General features: G+C 35.0%; 1 protein-coding gene across 7 annotated transcripts in view; it reads right to left on the bottom strand.

Annotated features, from left to right (window-relative positions):
* Positions 1-3536: 3536 nt before the first annotated feature.
* The window catches only part of PCDH9 (protocadherin 9), a 680268-nt gene continuing 666043 nt past the window's right edge, over positions 3537-17761 (bottom strand). For all 7 annotated transcript variants that reach the window (XM_065642204.1, XM_065642230.1, XM_065642184.1 and 4 more), the window contains one exon: positions 3537-3910. In XM_065642204.1, the coding sequence (XP_065498276.1) occupies positions 3537-3910 (374 nt within the window). The remainder of the gene's footprint in view (positions 3911-17761) is intronic.

The raw sequence follows: 17761 nt of genomic DNA, 5'->3' as shown, positions 1-17761 counted from the left end.
CCTTTTGACAGTTCCTTAGGAAAGAGTCCTGACTGCTCTCTTTAGTAAGAGTTGGCACAGCACAGGATTAAGTAGGACTAGATAAATATATATGTATGCTTTTCATTTTCCATTTTGACAAAGAGCTTTTGTCAGTGACAGTAAAAATAAAGGACTATTGAAGAAACCTTTGGTTTATCTTTTTAGCAAGCCTTCAAATATAGGCATTAAGAAATAAACAAATAAAGGGCACCCATTCTTTCTAGCTGAAGAAAAAAAAAGCTGAAACTGGCATCAGAGCAGCATCCAAATCATGCCAAGATAACAATAATTTTAAGCAATCTTTAGCCTCAAGCTAGTAAACTTGAGTAGTCACCAATATTCAACAGCCTTCTCATTCTGTGCAGTGGGATTTTAAAATATATTTTCAAAGCTCCTTATCTGACATATCATTGAATTCCTATCGGGATTTAACCTTTTTTATATTATTATTATTTTATTTTTTAGAGAGGAGCACTAGTATTACTGATTGGACAAACCAAATTGTTGTGAATGAATGGGCACTCACTAGATATGTTTAGAGAGAAATCTAGATTCCATGGAAGCCTCTGGAAAACACTATTTTGTCTCAAATGGGATTATGATACAGTACTCAGTACTACAGATATTTCCTTCCTTCCTCCTCCCTTCCTTCCTTCCCTCCTTCCTTCCTTCTCTCCTGTATTTTTTTAATAACTATTTCAAAGTTCAGTAAGGCCTGAAGAATCTAAAATTACACTGAATTTGAGAAAATGAGATGAGAAAATTTTCACCTCCTGGAAATCCAAATCATATTTGTTTGTGCTCTTCTTGCACAGGTCGATGACATCAAAAAGTATTGAAGGTTGGAAGATAATATAGCTCTCTTTTTGTAGCAATAGTCACATCATTTTCTTCCTGTCTATGACAGAATTTTTTCAAATATATTCTGTTTAAAAAGGTACTTATAATTTAAAATAGTTAGTGCTATTTGGGTTTTCAAATAATTATTGTATTTCTGGTTTTAAAACTTAGCATGTTCAATAATAGAGTTTACTTTTATTAATATGTCTTTATCAAGGTTATTGGGCTTTATTTTTTTTTTTTTAATTTCCTGCAACAAAAGTGATTATATGACCATACAAATGTTCCTTGTAAGGAAGTATTTAATGTATTTTGACATGACTACTCTCAAAAGAAAGACTGAGGTGTAGTAAGTGCTGACTTTTCTGTATGCTACCACTGCACTGTTACATAGACTCATGCAAGGAGGCTTATTACATGTGCTTAAGTATGCCTAACACATATGGGCTAGATTCTGTCACCTTTGTGCTGAGTAAGTAACACTTTACCCAATTCAAATAACTCATTTTGACTAAGTTCCTATTTACCATAGGAATGACAGAATATGGCCCTCAGACTTTATCGTTTGTTGTATATACCATTCTTATACCTATCCGTATGAATGAAATGGACCATGATATGCTTAGAAATATAAACGGAAATTCAGAATGAAATAAAGAAACAAACCAACCAACAACAACAAAAAGAAAGATAAATGAATAGGAGTAAAGTCCCTTAGGCGTCTGCCCAAGAACTAACACAACACAATCAGGAATTCAGAACATTTATTGCAAGAGCTGAATAACTAAATAACGTTGAACTGGCAAAGCAGTAACAAGGATAACTGGTTAGATATTTATTCTGTCGAAGTCATCAAACACCCCTCACAAACTGACATAAGTACTGCAATAAGCAATGCACCCCTAACCCATTTTTATGCCTTTTATAATGTGGAGAGAAGAAAAAAAAAAAAAAAAATTAAAAAAAAATAAAAAAGAAAAGAATTGCTATCTACAAAATAATAAAGAAGAAAACAAGCTTGTGTTTTTGGTAAGAATAAAATCACCTCCAGATTAGCTAAGTTTGTTATTTTAAGACTGATGTTTCACTGTGGCATAAGTAACTTTTGCTTTTTTCTGTAAGGACTTTTTATTCCTTTTTTTTTTTTTTTTTTACATGCTATTTATTTGTGTAAGTCATCTGTCATGCCTTAACAAAAGCCATCTAAAAATGTTTGGATTTGCTTTGCGTGCAACTTAGATCTTATTAACATTAGCAGTCACTCTGCTGGTTTGACTGAGGTGACTTGATACTGGTACCTGCCACGCATTGACCAACTATGATAACGAACAGTTAAACAGCAATAATTAGAGATTTAACCCTTTAATTCCCCCAACTAGCCTACTAGGAGAATGCTTTGTTACATCATGAAGGCACAACACATTAAATATTCTGTGGCTATGGTCTAAAAACACTTGTGTTACTACAACATTAACGCAGATGAAGATCAACACAAATGCTGCTGTTTCAGCAATACAAACTGTCTTAGGTATAGACACACACCTGCCCAATTGCTTAAACATGCTTATTGTGTTTCGATCCTGTAGAATTTCCTCTGTATATTCCAGCTCAATGTCAGCTGACAGACTGCAAGTAATTTGATCAGGGATTCCAAATGAACGGCTTTCCCTCTCACTCACTACCACAAATTTAAATTCTTCTTTTGTTTTACAGTTTCCTTGTTTTGTGAAACATAATGGAAGTTTAGGAAAAAAAAAAAAAAAAGCTAGTTTTTTAAGCCCTTACACAAGCGCTTTCATTTTTTAGTATATATTAAAAAAAAAAAAAAAAAGAGGAAGAAATTCTACCTGAATGCTGGCATTTTTTGCTACTACATAGAAAGACTTTTTTTTTCCTTTTCTATAACAAACCTTCCTTCCCACCCAATAACTCCTTTTTTTACTTTTAACAAAAGGGTTTTGAGTTCCTTGGAACATTGTGTGTCAGACAGACCACTAACACAGAAACACCATCACTGAAAATAAAAGCAAAACAACAGGAAGCAAATGAAGGAAAGTAAAAAGCAACTGTGAAACACAGAAATGTGCTACAGTATCTTTTCAAGTGAACGTTATAAGTACACAAAAATTTTAAGTAATAATTGTTTCTATTTACAAATATTTGAACACTGATTGACTTATAAGTGTCCACTAACATTGTTAATAGCACAATAGGTTTAATGTTTACAGTTTTGTTTGTTTTGTTTGCAATATGATCTCAAGTATAGCAGTCCCAGCATAGATCAATGACAATAAAAGCACAATTTTCTAACTGGTTATGTTTTCCAATCATTGCAATCCACTGAACTTTCTTGCTCTCTTACTCTCCCAATGCATCTTCTGTTGTTCATAGCAGCAGTCCAGGGTCGAAAAACAAACAAACAAAAAGGATATTTGCAAACTGGAGAGATCTCTGCAGATTTTAATTATGTCTATTTAACAAAACCACACAACTAGTAGAAACACTCTTTCATGTTGCAGGACATCATACCTTCCACGGTGCTAACTTAAAGATATGCATATCTCTGCTAGGTGAAGCATAGTTCTAGAGGTCTACTCAGTACATAAAGCTCTGACACACACACAGTATTAGCAAGTCTAAGTAGGCTAAAGTCATCGGTCCAAAGTAACCATTTCTTATAGCTGGTGCTCCTTTGGACTCTCAACAGCTCCTGAGGCCTGTTTATAAGACTTCAAGTTGGCGAGAGGGATGTCAGTCATGTGGTTGCCAGTGTTGAAATGGCCCTCACTGGAACCATACTGCTTTCGGTCACTGAATTGGTTTCTGTTGCTATCTTCTTTCCAGGTCCTGGTCAATGTGTGTCCATTAACTAGTTTGTCCTTCTTAACCCATTCTTTCTGAGGTGCAAAGGTGGAGAGAGGAGACTTTGGCTGCTGGTATGGGCCCAAGCTGGGAGGCATCCAACAGTTGTCTGAGTGCCCCAAAACCAGGCATTCTTGAGTACACATCTCTGTAGCTTCAGCTAATCCTCGTGGCCCAAGAGGCCCATCTGTAGAAGAAAAATAAACAGAAAGAGGGAGAAAGAAAAAAATATTAAATTGTGATATTTGGCATTAAATGTATACATATGCCTCCTGAGAAAATTATCAATGATTCTGCAACAAGACATTGTTCTGGCAAATCCTAGATACATTTCCATTCTGTTAGAGAGTAGTTGCTCTCTGTATATGCTACCTGCATAGTTTCCAAAAGTGGAAATACAGTTCAGTTATCCCTAAGTTATCACTTTCAGATCCTGCTGTGAATAAACTTGAACAATTTTTTCAGTCACACTAAGAACATGGAGCTAGCTAGGTGAAAATGTTCAAGGATGTAAACGTACCTTTGCAGATTTTGAGTGAGATTAATGCTGCTTGTAAAGACCTACAGTTCAGATGGATTCTCTTCAGCTTTCAACTCACTTTACTGCTGCAGAACCTTGGTGAACTAACAGCCTACTGTAAACTGAGAAGCAACTATACTATCCAAAAATTGACTTGCCCAAAGGAAAGCTCTGTATGCAGAATTATTCTAATGTTTGCTCTTTTACAAACTCAGGTTGGTGTATAGTTCTAGACATCTACCCAGTGAATAAAACTGATGAACACTCCCAGTGAGTAGAAGAGAAGTTACACTTTGCTGGATTTAATATGAAACCATGAAACACTTCAAAACATTGCAACAGGAAAGAGAATAAAATCTGTAATTCTTCTGACTATTAAACACATCTGAGATAGCTATTATGCAACAATAAAAATCAAAGGGTAAATAAAAGAAGGCTTATGTGAATCTTGTGCTTGATAAAGAACTGTTCTCATAATTCTTTGCAAGTCGGGCATTGAAGACCGCAGGACAAAGAAATTAAGTCTGCTGAATTACTATGCATATTAAATAACCACATAATTTTTACACACTATTGAGGACACAGCTGGCCAGCTGCAGGCGTCTTGCAATCAAGCAGACAGGTCACCCATGTCTTCAGCAGCACTAAATTCCTCTACTGCATTTCTAAATGGCTGAATTTGCTCATCTGATCTGACTGGATGCATGAGGAAGGGCAACACAGGAAAAAAAGCAGAGAAATCACTTTCTGTGTCTTTGTTAGATATTTCTCAATATCTGAGATATGCTTTGATATGATTCTTTGCTAACTGTATTTTGAGCAAGAATTTTGAGATGTCTTTTCTTGACTTCAGAGTAAATCAATGGGCTGTAGACATTTTGAAGAGTTAAGGAGATATTTTTCCTTGATTAAACAGTCCAGTGACAGGAAGGAAATTGCAAACTTAGAAAGAACCTTAACAGGTAGGCATGAATAGTGAAGTTATGAAGCATCTTAAAAAGTAATACTAATCAGAAGAAAAATGTATCAGCAAAGTGTATCTTTATAATAATATAACTGAGACCAAAATATTAAGTGAGGACACTCTAACAAAGATTACTGTGTTACAATGGCAAATAATATTTCATTCTCTTCTAGTCCGTGTATAGACCATAAATTACCCTTAGTAACAGATCTTTTTCTGAATACTGAAATTACCTCAATTGATTCTATGGAAATGGCTATTCTTTCTTAGTTGTATTTTATGGTTGTTATTGTTGTTTTGATTTGATTTGTGGTTGTTTTGGTTGGTTGGTTGGTTGGTTTGGTTTGTGGTGTGTGGAGTTCTTTTGTGTGTGGGGGTGGGCCCTTCCTTCCTTCATTCCTTCTTTCCTTCCTACCTGCATTCTCTCTTCCTCTCTCTTTTTTTTTTTTTTTTTAACTGACACATAAAAACTTATGGTGTTAAACTCCACAGATTATTAACCCACTGCTTTTACATATACATACAGAAAATGTGATGAGGTATATTTCTACATATTACAATGTAATTAGTTAATAATCTTATCTCTGAGTAGCTCTTCTTTTTGAATCTCTGGAGAATATAAGGTACACTGTTGATGTGATAGAATATAATAAACCATAATAAAAGGTGCTTCTGCATTCCCCATATAAGAAAGTGTCCCACTGCTGATAACTAGAACATGAAGAATGTATAAAAACCATGCTACTTTCCATTTAGGTCAAGACAAGATGAAATAATTAAGCCACAGCCATTAGGAAAAAAAGAAAAAGCGTCTGTAAAGTAGGAACTTAGCAGAGACTTCAATGAAAAACAAGAACCTCAATTCTGAAATGAGTACTGTGATAATTCCCTGGACGAGATTCTTTTTTTTCTGTAAAGCTCTTCTTTGAATCTTGTAGTATGAAGTCATAATCAAATGGAGGCAGGTACTTAGTACAAAAAAAAAACAGTAATAAGGAAATACTCATGGTATATTGTTAACATTTCTAAAGGTTGATCTACAGGTTAAAACCTGATTTTTTTTTTTTTTTTCCTGGCAACAGAAATTTAATTTCAATTAAGTCTTTTTCCATTTTCAGAGAAAAAATTGAGAAGTGGTAGAACTATTTTCAACTTGTCTACTCTCACAGTACAATACTATCTTGCTAACCAAAGAGGAGAGGTTTGTCAGGGATTAAAACTTTCAGAACACAAAGAAAACCCTTCACCACAGAATGACACATTTCAAGAAATACAGTGCAAACACTCTATGCTTGCAATCTACAGTGACATAAAAGTTTAGCAGGAGAGCCTTCAGTACTATAGTTCTGAAGAGGATAAGTGACTTTTTCTGTTTAGTTAAATAAATTTCAAGAGATAATACATTTATTTTTATTTAAAATTTAAATTAGTAATAATCTGGTTTTACTTAGGACTAAATATGCATGTGGCTGTATAAGTGACATGCCAAACTCTTTGGAAGATTTACTTCATGTGTTTTGCTTCCTTTAGTAACAGTTCTAGGCAGTTAATGCTCCGAAACTCAGAATGAGTTCTAAAAATCCTTTGCTTTAGCCATCTTTAAGTTGATAAACTTTCTGGAAAGGACTCAAATATTCAGATATATGTGAGCAGCAGACAGGAATAGTGTAAACAATGCCGAGATGATCACCTGTTCAGGAGGACCAGCTCCTTGTTCGTTTTGTTTGGTTTTTTGGTTTAGTTTGTTTGTTTGTGCTTTTGTTTGTTTTTGTTAACAAAATACTATTGTCCAACTTGAACTTCAAAAATTAATTATTGTGTGTAAGTCCTCCTCTAGTCAACCTTCCCCATCCAGAGACTTAAATCAAAGGCAAGACTACAGCAGTCTCTGTAGCGGGCCAGTCATCATATTTTAATGGATGTAGGTTGCACCAAGTGACAGCTGTAGACAGAGTGAGGCCCTCTCCTTTTAGGAAAGGACTGAGAATCCCAGATCATCACCGGTAGGACACTTCTTTTAGCTGTATAACTGTTCAAATAGCTGTGAGGTATAGTGTAAGTCTGCACACACCTCTACATATGCCTGTATACAAAAATCTGTTAGTAAAATGCATGTTCAGAACCGAGGACAGGTTCAGACTCCTATTCAATGGGGTATGAATATTTTCCAGTACTCTGACTCATGCTTTGCAACCTGTAAAATACAAGGAATAGTTGCTTGCGTTATTAAAATATTGTGAGTTTTGAGTTTACAAAATGCCTTGGACTTAAGACTTCATCTAATATATAATTAACAATTATTATTTCAATCACTTGTGGTTTAAGCCATGACAAGAGAAAAAGAAATCCACAAATTATTTTTTTTAGAAATGGAGATTGTTAAAATAATATATTTTACTGTTGAATGACCGTGCTTACTGATTCAGGAAAAAGGCAGCTTCCTTCACAATGCGTGTGGTACCTGTCACACTTGATCACCAATTAAAGCCCTTAGATATGAGCATAATGTTTTTGTAAATATTATTGCTAACAATGGTGATGAACATGATTTAGATGTCCTACTGTGAGGCATGGAAAAAAGATGAAAAACGGATTTGGGAAAAAAGGATCTTGCCTAAAAAAAAAAAAAAGTCTTCCAACAATACGGGGTTCTTTCAGTTTCTGTTTTGTGTAATTATGTTCTCAAGTGTAGAGAGCTTATTCTTTTCTAAGACTCCTTATTCAGGTTGCTATTCAGTACCATAAAGTGGAATGATCATGAGCAGTATGATGGGAAAGAGACCTTCTGGGGGTAGCTTACACTGAAGGGTTAGCTGCTTTATATTGAGAAAGCATAATGTTGCCTTAATGGTAATTATCTTTCTCTTCCACCACTGCTGAACAATAGCTTTCACCCAATTTTCCAAAGTTGTTTCATTACCACATACAATGACACCACTTAAAAACCTGTTCCTGCTGCTTTAATTTTATAATTGCATTAATTTTTTTCCTTTTTCTTCATAAAAATGTCACTGAAATTTTTGTATCAAGTTTTTCCACACTGAAGTACTTTATTGATATGTGGAGATTTTTTTTTTTTTTCAAAGTATTTGTTCTCTGAACAATCCGTAATACGTGAGGCTGGTTATCAGTCTTGGCTTCTTGAATGTGTAATGACAGAAGTGCTGATAAAACTGTACAAGCCATCTGTCTCTGGAGTTAAATGTTTTGAAAGCAAACACAAAAGTGAATAACAAACACTCCCTTAAATTGTCTTTGTAAATATTTATATCGGATCTTACCCCAAAATGCTTTTCTGTTGTTATTATATTCTGTTAATAGCTGTCAAGCAGATGCATGACTTGCCTGCTCAAAAGCAGACAGGTGTAAGGAGGAAAAGAATATATGCCACTCAAGAGCTGGTCATACCCTAATGCTGGAATTTCTGTGTGATGTTTTATTGTACTCAGAAGCTAAACTGCTATTTCATTGATTAACTTACTGATACAATTAGTAACTAGCTTCTGGTGTGTTGACTAGCCGCTTTTCAACCTGCTTCTTTAAAACTCTCTTAAAGCCAGAAAATCCATTCTTTAGTTGTGAAAGAGTTGAGACCACAAGGTAAGTTCCACCAAGTAAGACTTTTTGGTCTGAGAAAAAAAAAAAAAAAAAAAAAAAGAATGGGTAGTCACTGTCTGAGGGCACTAACACTAAGACTAGTGGATTTGAACATGGCCATAGTTATGTTTCAGACAAATTTATTTATTTAACTTTTCATATTGCATCTTAAAAATAAAAAAGAAAAGAAAACAACAGCAACAACATTTTCAGCTCTATTTAACCTCAAATACAGAAAGCTTTTCTAAGCTTTCATGGGTAACTTACTAAACGACCTTTCTGAGACCACATGTTTTGACAGCCTTTCCCATATATATTGGAATTGAAATGACATTATTACATTTCATAGAGGTTTTGCAACTACCAAATATGATGAATATAAAAACTAGAAAGCAGTTTATAATGAAAAGATGCTTTGACTTTTTTTACTCTTAAGTATCAGCTAAATAAATGAGAAAGACAATTCTTTACTTTTAGTCTGTTAAAAAAAAAAAAAAAAAAATCCAAGACTACAAAGCCACATACATGCTGTGCTGGATGTGTTTTCTTGGTATTGTTAATTAAGAGCAAGATTCTTCAGTGACTACTAAAAATATATTTTTAGTGGCTTATTGCATAGTAATTCCACATGGCACAGTCAGTGCTAATAAAATCACATTTTATCCCCAAACCACCTTGTTCCAAAGTCCCTGGATTCCTATCCTTGCTGCTACCAGTTTTGGTAGACTTACCAGCACCACCTTGTAACTTGCTGCTTATCTCTTCCCATCCTAGAGTTGCATCCTCTGTACTCAGGCACAGATCAAGAAACCCTTGCTTGTTCCTGCTCCCTCTCTTGGCCCAAGCTTGCTTTTCATCACTACTGAACCAAATAATACTGTAAGGTTAGCTTATATCTGCATTACTTAGCAGAGATAGGCTGCCAGAACTGTTAATTAACACAATAACAGGAGGGAGAAGAAGTCAGTGGTAGCACAGGGTAAGGGTGTGTGGGAGGTACTGCCTGGAATACAGAAATGCAACAGCTGAAGTATTTTCTGAAAAGGCAGGAAAGCCTGGCAGAATAAGGTTTTCTATATAATTTTGTGAAGTACTTAAGTGATCCAGATAGGATCTGCAGAAATGTAGGTGTCTAAGATCCAAACTATAATTTCAAAAGTCATGCGTCACTTCATTGACTCCATGGGAGGATAAATTTTGAAATGCAAAATTATGGAACCGCTTGAAATTCTGCTTCTAAACAGAATTGCCTCAGTCTTCTTATGACTGAGGTTGCTTCATATCTAAATATTCCCAGAGTTAGGAAAGTAATTGTTCCGTTCTGTTCATATCTTGAATACCTAAATGTGCTTGGCATTTTAAAAGTGTAACTAACATATACCAACAGGCTGTAGCTTTGAACAATATAGCAGAGAAGGAGGCTGATTTCCCCCTCACTCCAGTTTATACCTATTGGCAGAAAGAGAACATGCCTTTTGTTTCAAACATTGTGCAGGGAACACTTGTGGTTTAGGACATTTCTGGAAAGCTCAGCTCCAAGTTTCCTTTTCTTCCTGATAGATTCTAGCCCCTCTCTCCTACAGATGTGCAAGAATGAACCTTGGTAACAAGAGCTCTCCTGATAAATGAGAAACAGTTCTGTAATCCCTCTTGCAGAGAGGGAGACTACCATGTTTTCTTACATACTTAGGGAATGCTGAAATTACTGATCTGCAGCAGCAAAGTGTCTGTTAACACAATGATCACTATTAAAAAGTATTTCGTATTTCCTGTCTTGAGTTCCTCTTGCCTATAGCTGCTCCAGTGCAAAAGCTACTATGAAAAGGAGTGCTACTTAGATTTTTTTTTGTTTCTTTTGGTGTGTTTTTTTACTATATCCTTCCTAGAAGTTTAATACCATTACCATTTAGAAGTTAAACCTCCATCAGTAATGGCTCTGTTGCGAATATGTTATTTTTATCTGGCCTAGCTTTCTGTGCCCATTTCCAACTACTTTTTCTGCATTGGCATACATGTGTATAAATCTGTATGCATTTCCATGTGTGCATGCTCAGGAAATTGCCATGTACCATATAGTCTACACTTTGAAGCACTGGCAGCCTAGACAAATTTTTAGTTCCTTGCCTTTTCCAAGGCAAGACATCTTCCAAAAGTTGACACCTTCCAAGAAACTGAATTAATTTTTCAACACTTTTGAGAATAAAGCCTTTGGTTTTGTAGACGTGCTTGTCTACACATTTCTTGGAAGGAATTTTGTGGCCCATTTCTGCAGATGGGAACAAACTGGTTGCTTTATCTACTGTATAGCTAGATGCAGAGCAGGTGCCTCAAGACTAAGCTTACATGCTGCGATGTCTAAGCAAATACACTTAGAGAAAGCATATAAGGAATTTCAACAGTGTTTAGTAGTTTAGAGTTGTTAACATTCCCATGAAGCCTTCCAAACCAGCTTGCTTGGAAATGGAAAGTTCAGTCTATAGGCAGGCCACATGTACATTTCTTTGCCCTTGCCATCTGAATCTACCCTTAAAATTAGTTTAGCTGTGTGTTATTACATTTCTGGTTTAGTTCTGCATTTTTCATAACAGAAATTATTTAATACTGAATTTATTTAGGACTTAAGTCTTAGTGACATCTCAGAGCAAGAAATACATTTCTATAGCCTAGTGGTAGTTCCTCTTAGTTGCATGAAAGGTCACAGAGATTTAACCAAATTCTAGCCTTCAGTTGTCCATAGAAAACAGCAAGCAGCCCATTTCCTGATCTCTGCTGAATACACCTTATGCGACTGCTGACCTTGCGAGATACCAGGAGTCAAGCTTGTTTAGCGTTGTCTAGTCTTTATGAATAGATAGATGAATTGAGTGTTGGACTTGTGATCATTCTGCAAGCATGTTACTATATTCTTTGAAATCACAAGGGCATGGTCCATGCAGTGAAGGGTGTAGGAAGATGCCACAGAAGGCATGCAAAGCAGTCATAGTCTGGAGTGGTGTTGAGCCATACACTGAACAGCTCAAACCTGGATGATTCAGTGCTCTTCACTGGTCATAGAAATCCAGCTCTGTTACTTATAATGGATTGCATATTGCCCATGTTTGGATCTCTCTGCCAACCTATTTTTTTTCCAGAATTTAACTGAGTGAAACTATATAGCTTATAGTAAAAAATGTAAGTTCACTAGATAACCTAGTGGTTCTTTCTGGTCTTAAAAATCTATGTATCAGCAAATATTAACATAAAGCTGTAATCTGTATAAACTTTCACTGACAAATATAGCCAATTATAGCATACCCTTTAGAAATACAGAAGATACAAAATAATAGCTCGAATTGTTATTTTGGTTTAATGCATTCTGTCATTAAAAACAAACAAATAAAACCCTGAAAATGACCGCAATTTGTATTCTCAGCTTAAGTGTCACATTGTGGATGCAGACAGTCGCCTTCCAGAGAGAGCAGGAGAAAAGAAGTGCAAACAGGATTTGGAAAAAAAAATCTTTTGTTAACAAATAAATAAAGATTAAATGTTTTACACATCTCTCATGCAGATTTCACTCTTTGGTCACAGATGAAAAGTCAACATTTGCAAATGGAGATAGTCCAAACATAATAATACATGGGCAGCCAGAACAGCAGATTCTCTCCCTGAGAGGATATTGTTATTTAGACAGACTTTATGGCACACAAAGAGCAGACAGCATGTCTTTATAAATTTGCAATCATCTTCAGCATGGAATGGAACTCATCCATTTTCAAGTCCACTGAAGCTACTCCTAAGAAGAGTGCTCTCTCATCTAATTTCCTCAAAACCAGCATTTTTTTCCTACCATACTTTTAATTTTAGCAAGACAATCTAACATATCAAAATTCCACAGAGAATTCAAATGAACCTTCTAAATTTGATTAAATCACTTAATGAGACCAAGGCACAGTTGGTGTTCAGGTATTTGGAATACTATATATTCTCAGCATGAATATTTTTTTATGATATATCTCTTCATTTTGCTACCTAAAAAAGTCTTTATTCTCAAAAGGTGGTGATGGATGGTGATAATAAAATATTTATAAAGCATTCCATGGTCACAATAATTTACTATCTTTTTTCTCTCACACCTAAATATTTATGGTACCTGATCAAAATATTTAGTTGAATTGATCTACAGGTAACCTGCTGAGACAGCACCACTTTTGACATGGTCGCATTTTTTGATCTATTCAGATGCCCCAAACATGAACCTGCTGTCAGACAAAAACAACCTAAGTCTGAATTTGGAAGATTCTGTCAGCTGTTTACTATAAAGTCAGATTTTGGTCAGTAATTTCTACAAATTGCATGTGAGAAAAGGTAGGATTCAATGTGAAAAAAAGGTATTATTCAAAATGAGAAAGACTGGCAGAATGCAGTGAAACTGAGCTGAACAATATTTATTTCAACACTATATGGTTTTGTAAACTTTTTGTGCAGCTGCCATATGCCTGACCAATAGCAGAAAAAATGAAACCAGTCAAGTTGAATTTCATTTGATTTTCATGATTTTTAAAATAATTCTAAATCAAAGAGTGGAGTGGGTTTTTTGTTTGTTTGGTTGGTTTGTTTCTGTTGTTGTTGTTTTCTTTTTTTTTTTCTTTTTCTGATCGCTCTCTAATTTACAGTAAAAGCTTGATCTTCTGACTTGTGATAAATAAGTATCACATCTTGAGGGCAGGTATGATACCTTGTGATATTATCAAAGTAAGGATATTAGCTTTGGTAATACACACACAATTCATCATCATATACACATGTATGACAAACTGTGCTATCTGTACAACTATATCTAATGTGTTTTATTTGTATATATAACACATATATTTATATAATTTTATTTTTATAAATATTGTATATCTATATATGTTATCTACCCATTTTAGTCCTTTATCTTCATTTAACAACAAAATGGAATGAACAGAGTGATGCATATTGAAGTAATGGAATCACTCATAAAATGAGTAACTTAATTGCTGTGCTTAAGTTGCGTATGCCATCATCCTAACCTCTTTCTGTTATTAGTGTAGAGAGAAGCATTTGCACAAAGTGATCCAGTTCTCTGAAGACCTGGCTCGCTTTCTAGAGGTGTGCATTTCTGTACATTGATAAAAAGGGAATCCATGGATGGCAATTACATCTGTCTCTACATATTTAAAATGGATGCATCTAGATCTTTGTTGTCCTTCCAGATGTTAGCTTAATTCATTGTGATCTCTTGAAAATGCAGTTGAATAAAGTTTTTCCATTATAATATATATATATATAAAATATATATAAAATAATTCCAGCAGCCGTTGAATAAAACAGCAGACAGCTACACTATCCACAGTACCCAAATGGCTGTGCATCTCAAGCATAGCCAGGAAGGAAGATTCTGTGAAACGTGGAAGGGACTTACTGGAGGGAGCCTGTTATTGACAAGTTATCTTTCAGAAGATTAATACTTCAAAATTATTTTAGTTCTCCACACTTCAAAATAAATGGAAGACTCTGAAATGCAAATTCTATCACTTAGTTGTGTTTTTAAACATTCAGTCCAATTTCCCAAGTATTATTTTCTTAACACTACATTAACCTCTGTACAGTGGCAAGTGGCAAAGTAAACATTTTCCCCGTGATTTTTGAATAAAAAAGAAGGAGAAAAATAATTTGCCTACTGTAAGGAATAAACAAAAAATGGGGAAAAAAATCAAAAAGCTACAAATCTTATAATCTAGATAGTAATTCATATAAGACCAAAATGAAAATGCAAACATATACTACGATGTTTAAAACTGCAATGTTAGTTAAGAAGTATAATTAAGAATATTTTTGTAGAGAAAGATCAAATTCGTTCTGTAATTAGATTAATTACAGCTATCTAAATAAACATTAAGTTGAAATGCATCTTTTTTTATTAAGCACTATAACTAATTTATGTTTCGTATCACTTTTGCGTTTTCGAATTTTCTTTCAGTACAGTTCAGACCAAAATCAAATTTAGGTTAAACTGAATTTGTTGCGAATTTGTGGCAGATGCTTTATGTATAAGTGCTATTATGTAAATAAGTAGCTTAACTAACATGAAAAGACCTTTTGAAGTACATTTATTTTTGCAGAAATAGGACCTAAATCTGGCAACTCATTCTCCTAACTTAAGCTACATGAATCCAAAAAAATGAAGTACATACCAAAAGAAAGTGCTTAAATTAGGTGCTGAGTAAGCTTGATTATATTTTGATTTTGTCCCCCATTCTACAAAAAAACGTATACTTGATAAATTTCATGGGACACAGATGTCAGAGATACCATTAACGTAATCTAGAGACAAAAGAACAATTTCTTAATTCTGCTTGTATAATGGCATCTCATTTAGTTAATTTTGTAAAATTCAGTTCAGTGCCAGTTGAGCTGTCAGAACTGCAGGCATATTACACTGAGAATACTAAAAAGTGCTTTCCTTCATTATGTCTGAGCTATACTCATGCTTCCTTCATTTTCTTTAAAAACTATGTTCATTTACATCATTTTTTCAGAAAAGATCTCCATAAGTAAGTCTCTTAATGAGCTTATATAGTTTACAGTAAAATTCCTATTAAACAAATGTTCCTGAGTCAAAACACATTTTATTAAACCATGCTTGAAAATTAATCTGTGCTACATTTAGTCATTACATCCAATATACCAAAAATTAATATGGAAGCAATGTCTGTATACACTCTTTTTCAAATCATTTTAGCTAGTCATATAGTCCTATTGCAATCCATGGCACATGCTAGATTTCCAGGCTTTCAAATCTTACTTGGAATACCAAAGAGAAAAATCTTTGTGATTCTAAAGAGGAAATCAACCCAAACTTCACAGGAAAAAAAGAAAAACTGTTGTTTTGCTTCCTTTAAACCATTGGTTTTGTATAATACCAAAGGGTAAGATTTAAGACCTGTTTACCTCCTTAGAATTCCTTTCATTGTTATAAAATATGGCTAGAAACTTATATTCCTTGCCCATTCATATAAGAATCTGACAATTCCTACAACATGAAAGTTGCAAATACTTGGCAGTTCACGAAATCTTTTATTTTTGTTCCAGTTTGAAACATAAAGGCAAACAATTATTTCCTATATTTGAATTTACTGGTTTTATTTTCCATCTTGTAATAATAATAAAAAGAAAAAAAATCAATGCATAATACAATTTTGGGCAAATACTTAATGAGGTATGTTATAGGCTCTTCACATTCAAGCTCCTGAAAATAAGGGGCAGTATGAATAGATTTGCGCTTACTGAACTTGTTGCAGAATCGAAAAACTATGAAGCAATTCAGATTAACAGCCTGAATTAAATAATAGATTTTTCTTCTTGTATATTAAAAAAAAACCCAAACAACAAAAAAGCAAAAACCAAACTGATTTACCAAAATATAAAACATAAACTAAGAATTCCAGTTTCTGGATTTAGTTTACTTAACATTTCCACTGTTTCATGGCCCTGGCAGGAGCTGTGGTGCAGATGTTAATTAACATTTATAGAATGCCTTGTCAAAACACCTAAGAATTATTGTTCTGTTAATGACTTTGTCCTGTGCTTGGTTTCAATGACTGATTTGAGCTGAAGAACTCTGAAAAGGATCACTGACACTTGGTTAGGACACCCAGTCTTTCCTTGCAAATCCAAGCTAATAATGCATGGCTTTGTGCCAACAATTTAGCTTTAGAAGAGGAACTGTTATAAAATTGTAGTTATGAGGGAATTACCAGTCACATTTAAGAAGATTATTACCCTTGTATCAAGTGAGTTAATTTATTAAATGGTAACTTCAGAGGCAGCAAGTAATTTAGAAACAATGCCGAACACTTAAAAGCACAATGACCTATCTGAGACAGCAGAATACTTTACTGGTAGACAAACAGAAGTATTGCAGACCAATTTATCCAGTGGAATAACAGATACAGGCAGGTGTTTTTCCACACATTCTTTGGACACGTACCTCTTCCAATTTGAAACAGGTTGGAGTTTTGCTATTGCCTTCACTGGTTGAAAAACTGGGTCTTTTGTCTCCATAGAACATCAAATTAATTTTACTAGCAAGCCTGAAGGACTGAAGGAATAAATTCAATTCCCTTGTGAACTACAAGACATTCCTTTAGCATTTAGCTTCCCCGTATACCACACCAATTCTTCCATTGCCAGTTCTTCAACTCAAGGCTCTTTTTCCAAGTTGTGTGTATATATATATATATATATACCTGCAGTATTAAGGGAACAACCCACCAGCCTTCTATGATGGTATGATAGGGTGGATAGATGAGGAGACAGCAGTGAATGTTGTCTACCTTGGCTTCAGCAAGGCTTTTGACACTATGTCTCACTACATACTCATAGCCAAGCTCAGGAAATGTGGGTTGGATGAGTGCACAGTGAAATGGATCATGAACTGGCTGTAAGGCAGAGCTCACGGTGTTGTGATCGATGGTGCGGATTCTAGTTGGAGGCCTGCAGTTAGCTGGGTTCCCCAGGGGTCAATATTAGGTCCAGTCCTGTTCAACCTGTTCATCAATGACCTGGAGGAAAGGCAGTGCACCCTTAGCAAGTTTGCTGATGATACCAAACTGGGAGGAAGGGCTGATACACCAGAAGGCTGTGCTACTATTCAACAAGACCTGGAATGGAAGAGGACTGGACAGAGGGGATTTGAAGTCTCCTTCCCTGGATACATTCAAAACCCACCTGGACACATTGCTGTGCGATCTGCTCTAGGTGAACCTGCTTTAGCAGGTGGGTTGGACTAGATAATCTCCAGAGGTGCCTTTCAATCCCAAACATTCTGTAATTCTGTGACCAGAGATGTAGCTGTAGTCCAGGGAGTCAGGCCAACAAAACTGAAAAATGGTCAACAACTCAAAATTTTACTAATGGCCTTGTTGATTTCAAAGTGAAATGATAAACCC

Source organism: Caloenas nicobarica, chromosome 1, assembly GCF_036013445.1.
Source record: "Caloenas nicobarica isolate bCalNic1 chromosome 1, bCalNic1.hap1, whole genome shotgun sequence".
Taxonomy (NCBI): Eukaryota; Metazoa; Chordata; class Aves; order Columbiformes; family Columbidae; genus Caloenas; species Caloenas nicobarica.
The sequence above is the reverse complement of the archived record's forward strand: the minus strand, read 5'-3'. Positions and strand labels throughout refer to the sequence as shown.